The sequence below is a fragment of the Colobus angolensis genome, unplaced genomic scaffold, assembly GCF_000951035.1.
Source record: "Colobus angolensis palliatus isolate OR3802 unplaced genomic scaffold, Cang.pa_1.0 Scaffold22, whole genome shotgun sequence".
Lineage (NCBI taxonomy): Eukaryota > Metazoa > Chordata > Mammalia > Primates > Cercopithecidae > Colobus > Colobus angolensis.
The window spans coordinates 4,537,474-4,543,679 of NW_012115377.1; the positions used below are offsets into that span (position 1 = coordinate 4,537,474).

Here is a 6,206-nt window from a genome sequence, read left to right on the forward strand (position 1 = left end):
CCTCCAGCCTTGGCGACAGAGCGAGACTCCATCTGAAAAAACAAACACACATTAAAAAAGAAAAAAAGAAAAAGAAAGAAAGAAGAAAAGAAATAAATGGTTGCTGTGTTAAGCCACTAAGTTCTAGGGCTGTAGCAAAAGTTAACATGTGAAGTGATGTGACTCATTCGAAAGCACTCAAGGAACAGAAGGTGAGGAGTCTGTCTCCTAACCCACTACACTCCGCACTGTGCATGAATAGCTCAAGACTATTCAAAAGGCTTTTAATCCCATGGTCGAACCCATGGTCACTCACCTGTCCACCCAACCTGGGAACGGGTCTCCACTCCCGGGATGACATTGACAGTGTTTAACATGTGAGTTTCCTGCATGTCAGAACAGAGCAAGATCTTGAAGGTTCATTGGTATTCTCGGAGTGAACCCTTGAGTGGCTGCACCATGGGGAGGTCTGGGAGCCCTTGGGGAAGCGCTTACTTACCAAATAGTATGGAAATAGTGCAATATTTAAACTGCCAGTTTGGTCATACTGGTATGTCCCAGCGAGTCATCAACTCCGCTGGTAGCAATAATTTAACCTCTTTTCATGTGTGGAAGAATCTAGGTGTTTTTCTCCTCTAAAAAAAAGGTACCCACAAATTCCAAGAGGTTTTCCTTAACACAACCCAACTCGTAGACACATCCTCCCACCACACGACAGGTCCTTACTGGGGGACACCACACAAAAACAAGCGTATTCTCAGATAATTTAATCAGAATTTTAATATAAACAGGTCATTATCCCATATTTTACATGCAGAACGATTTCAGTATTCCAAAAAAAAGGCATCTTCTGTACATGGTGCTACTTGGCTCTTGTAGGAAAACATTGAAAAAATAATAATTGAGCTGTTGGTGGGTTTTGTGTTTCTGAGTTGTTTTCTGCAAAAGCTGCAGCACATTTGATCCTGCGTTGCCAACACGCGGGGCGGAGGCCACCCAGGCACACAAAGGGACGAGGAGCAGCAACTTTGAGGCAAAGTGTAAAGACTAAACAAGCTGTTCCTGAATATGTGCATGGATGCACACTTATTTTGAGGCTCTTCCTTCCTTCTCCAATGGGACCAAAGAGCCCCAGATTTATGATCTGGTTTTTGACAAGGATTTTCAGTGGCCCACACCCAGGTAGAAATTTGGCTGGTGGCTGGTTCTGGACATTGACTGGGATGAGAAGGTAACAGTAAGCTCAAAAAGCTGTTGTGTCCCCTTCCCCCAGCCCGATTTCTTGAGGACCCTTAAGGAGACAGTCACCTTCTGTTGCAGCCCCCTGAAAGCCCACCATGTTCTTTTGTATGTTCTAGGTAGAAAAAAAAAGTGCTGACCTGTTCTTTGCATTTCCAACCTCACCTCTCATATAAATTAATATTCTGAAGAATATGCTAGAAGATTTTCTGAAGTGACACCCCTCTATGTGTACCACGAATATAAAATCGGCATTCCCTGTTCTCCATCCTCAACAAAACCATAGTTTCTGAAGAACCTAAGGTGTCAAGGACTCACCAGGTGGCATGCAAAGGACATTTAACCCTAAACTTCCACCCACTGTGAAGTAGAGAAATGATTACTGCTGGGACTACAGCACACCCATTTACCAGGATGGCCAGCACAAGTCATACCCCTGATGATGCTCCTGCTCGTCCACAAGTGTTACAGAGGACTACAAATAAACACTTCCCAACCCAATAAACACATTTCTTGGTGGACTACCTGCCCTGGTAGGATACAGTGAAAGATCTGTCCATCAATTGGTAACATAGTCCCCAGGGTCGCAGGATGACCTGTGCAGATCCTTATGTCAGTTCCCACAGCTTCTCTCCGTCGTCCTCAGCCTACATCCAGACAAGCAGCAGTGCTTCTCCTTCTCACTACTTCCAATGACGGAACAGCACCTAGGACAGCTCCCGAAACCTGAACATTTTCTGATGCGTATTTGACATCACCGATGCAGAGAGAAAGTGACGTGCTTAGTATTCTCCTCCTGGAAGAAGAAACTCCTGTGTGGCTTTCACTACATTAATGAAAAGGGTTTTAATCATAGTGAGACATCTTTAAAAACAAGCAACAAAAAGTGTTACCCTAAGCTGGTTTTGTTGCTTTTTGTTGTTGTTGTAATTTAACACTACAAACCCCCAGGACAACCGTGTCTTTCTAGGACCAAAGTTTTATTGTTACAAAGTCAGCATTTCCTAATGTCAAAAGAGGCTTGCAACCCGATAGCTGTTTGCTCTTTTCACTGTGGCAGTAGAGTCAAATAAATGAAACTGGTGAACCCCATTTGCAAGGGACAGGCCCAGCACCCTACCTTTCTCCAGGGCAGGTAGAGAAAGGCGAGTCTGCAAGGGCAGTGCCTAAAAGTACAAGAGCAGCAAGATTTGGGCTCCACTGGCCCTGCCTAGACTCTTGCATGGATTATCAAAGCTGCACAAGGTTCAACAATATCAGCTTGAGGTCAATCAAACCCCAACACAGAGGTCCACGGTGTGTTGTTGAAAAAAAAAAAAAAAGTGTTCAGCACATTCATGGGTTTTGGATTGGAATTTCCCGCACATGCTCCCATCCCACTTGGAGAATTTTAAAAGACATTGTATTAGGTGTTTGTGTGTGAGGTGTATCACCAGCCTGAAAGGAGTTGGAATAAATCATCAGGGAGACCAGGGCACCTTTGTGCTCACTTCAGGGGAATTCCATGGAACAGGTGGGAATGCTTGTTCTGAATCAAAGCCGGTCTTTGCCCCAGCAGCCATCTCTCACCAAAGGAAGGTACACCTTGCGGGCGTACCTCATATATCAGATACATCATGATGGCCTGGAACTTAGTTTATGCTTGGGGAACATAGTGACAATAGATGGAGGATTTTTTTTTTAAAGGAAGATTAAATTCAGAGAAGAGTATTACCAGCCAGGAAGTAAAGGAATCTATGCTCACATAAAGGCCATACCTTCTCCATCCCAACTCCCTCCCTCAAAATTCTTGCTGGCCCCTGGCATTCGAATCAGCTGATATACATGTTCCCTGATTCAGACCGGTTCCAGGTAGAATTCTGAAATCTCAAAGATGTCTGTGATTGAATCACATCTTAACAATACACTGAGGTAGACTGTGCTGAAAAGCAAAAATCACTATCCCCCATTCACCTGTTTATTTTTCTTTGATAAAAATTTGCATGCGCTCCGTTTTTTATGAGAGTGATTTTCAGAGTGATTTTATATATTAAAATAAATACTTTTTCCCCTAATATAAGAAAAACCTTTCTGAATTAGAAAAATGTGAAAATTGCAGCTAGTGTAGTATACAACCACTACAAATTTACTAGGAAGAGAACAAAATACCTAGATCTACGTGTTTGTTTTTTTAATTTACGTACAGACCCTCATATTTACAAAATAAATTTGGCAAAAATAATTTCTGTACTCTTGCTCCTTGTACCCAATCACTGAGTCGTCTCAGCAATATTTTTACATGCTGTAATTTCTCGAATCATATAAATAAGACAGCAATAGACAATTGGGATTCGTGTCTACCTGTGTTCTTAATCAAGAATTGAGAGGGCTTGGAGGTTGCCATTATGACTCGATCCCATTCTTAAGCCCACAACTCTTAAGAGAAGAAAAGGAAGCAGTCAAAAAGTTGTAAGAAAATGCACTCAGGAATAACGCATGGGTGATGATTTTTTGATGAACCAAAGTGATGAGTTCACTGTGTTCTTTGAGCAGCTGTGGTGGTTCTTTTCGCAAAGAGAAGAAACGGTGGATTCACACCCATTCAGAAGTTCTTGGTGGTGTGAAAGGTCTTTTTCACGGTTTCTCCTCCAGACTCTACTCTCTTAGGGACTGCAACATCGTAAGCGTCTGTGCATTCTGCTCAGGCACCACACCTGGCCCGGATGAGGTCACCGGGCTCTGAGCAGCTTCCGGGAGTTCAGTACTGAGGACTGTCGGATGCTCTCAGGGTGGAGGGGACCAAGATGTACTCTCAGTGCACCTCTCTCTTATATTGCTTAGATGTTCCCAAAATGCATCCAGGTTGTTGCTCTTTGGGATCTGATGTTCTTGTGTTTGCACAATAACGGTAGGATGTTCACACCCAGGAGAGGAAACGCCATGAGAGGTACACACAGAGAACCAGAGGACGAACACAGGTGTTCTTGAAGGCAGGCTCAGAGCTAGGTAGCTACCAGCTTATCCGAACAGGAACCTTCCAGCAGACCTGGTACCTGAACCAGACCATCCACAAAACCTAGTCTCCCACACACTCCACGTGGCCTCACAGCGTCCAAAAGTGTTAGCAGCGAACGTGGCTTCATTCCCAGAAATGGATGCCTTTAAGACCAAACAAAGAGGCCACTTGTGCCTCACTCCTTCCCCTTCCCGGCCCCACAACAGGCAGACCAACTCATGTCTCCACTCCCCGCCAACCCCGGGGAATAGTCAATAACTTATGAGGCTAATACCAGAGGCTTTAAAAATTAAATATGTTACAAATATATTCTCAAAACTCTGTCATCTCAGTTCTTCCTTTTTTTTTTTTTTTCCTTTTTCGATTTTGTTTTTCCTTTCTTTCTTTCTTTTTTAATGTCCTAGCTTGGTTTGGTCTTGAAAAGATTCATAATCACTCCAAATGAAATGTTCCTCCCTTGGCTCCCAAAAAGTCTCTTTCCACCAACGTGAAAGGAGGGTAGAAACCTGAGGCTAGACTTCTGACACGAGAAGAATCTGTCGAGAGCACAGTCTCCCAGTCGATAAGAAGGAAGGAGAGAGGGAGACATGAGCTCGCACCCTTGAGAAGAACCTTCATGAGCCAATTCCCAAAGCATCAACTCCGCAAGGATACTTTGCACACACATCAGCCATGTCGACTGGACACACACACGCATACACACATGAGCACACGCCGGGACCACAGACCCTTATCCAGAGTATGAAAGCAGCAGCTATTGGTCAATTTGAGGAACTGATCTTGTAAAGACAAAAAAAAAAAAAAAAAAAAATGAAAAGAATTTGTAAAAACAGGTGCTGTCTTTCCATTTGCTGGGGGAGGGGGGAAAAACGAAAAAACACAAAATCCTGGTTTGAAACCGTTGTTGCTCCAAAGGGGCAGCAGTTAAATCCTCTGCGGGACTAGTTAAATTGGCAACCAAACGAGTCCATCTTAAGATGAACAGAAATGTATAGGAACGATCTCTGAACTCCATTGGACATGGTAGAGTCGTGAGAATCCTGAGTTTTCCAGAGGCTTTCAAACCAGAGGGAAGTGAAAATGGGAACCCCTGCCCGTCCCCGCCGTGGAAGGCACTGTTAGGAAGGATTGGACCGAGGCAAGGTCAGGATCCGCCCGTTTTTCTTGCCTCCGTTCATGTGAGTGTAAGGGATGTGTTCCTCGTAGCTCCGCTTGAAACCTAGCGAGGACCCTGCATCCCGGCTCCCCGCCTCCTCCCTCTGACAGTGCGAGGAACGGTCCAGCGGCACATTCTCCATGTCCTCAAACTCCATCTCCAGCTCCTCACTCTCGGGAGCCTTGTTCTCCTCGCTGTGAAAGAAGGACACCTCCGGAAAGCTGGGGTGCAGGTCGTCCTTGAGCAGGTTGACGATCTCCAGGAAGGTTGGCCTCATCTTGGGGTTGAATTGCCAGCACATGCGCATGAGGTCAGTGCTGCAGGGCAGAAGGACACGTCCTGGGTGAGTCTAGGGGCCCAGCCAAGCATCCTCCCAACCCCGCCCTCGTCCCTGCAGCCAACACCCACGGACCACATGTGTTCACATCAGATGCTGGCTGTGTGTGTGGACAATTGTCAAGGCAGAAATAGCAGTGCTAGAGGTTCTGAGAGATGGCGTTTTCTTTTTGCTTTTCTTCTTTTTTTGGACACAGGGTCTCATTCTATTACCCAAGCTGGAGTGCAGTGGCATGATCATAGCTCACTGCAGCCTCTACCTCCTAGGCTCAAGCAATCCTCTCACCTGGCCTCCCAAATAGCTGGGACCACAAGTGTGCACCACCATGCCTAGCTAATTTTTCTATGTTTTGCAGAGATAGGGCTTTGCTATGTTGCCCAGGCTGGTCTCAAACTCTAGGCTCAAGTGATCCAGCCACTTTGGCCTCTCAAGATGCTGGGATTACAGGCGTGAGCCACCATGCCTGGCCCCTTTTTTTCTTTCTTTCTTTCTTTCTTTTT

At 45.2% G+C, this 6,206-nt stretch overlaps 1 protein-coding gene across 3 annotated transcripts in view; it reads right to left on the minus strand.

Moving 5' to 3' along the window:
* Nucleotides 1–5,134: 5,134 nt before the first annotated feature.
* Nucleotides 5,135–6,206, minus strand: part of INSR (insulin receptor) — a 169,629-nt gene continuing 168,557 nt past the window's right edge. For all 3 annotated transcript variants that reach the window (XM_011943557.1, XM_011943556.1, XM_011943555.1), the window contains one exon: nucleotides 5,135–5,686. In XM_011943557.1, coding sequence (XP_011798947.1) covers nucleotides 5,332–5,686 — 355 coding nt within the window. In that variant the 3' untranslated portion in view covers nucleotides 5,135–5,331. The remainder of the gene's footprint in view (nucleotides 5,687–6,206) is intronic.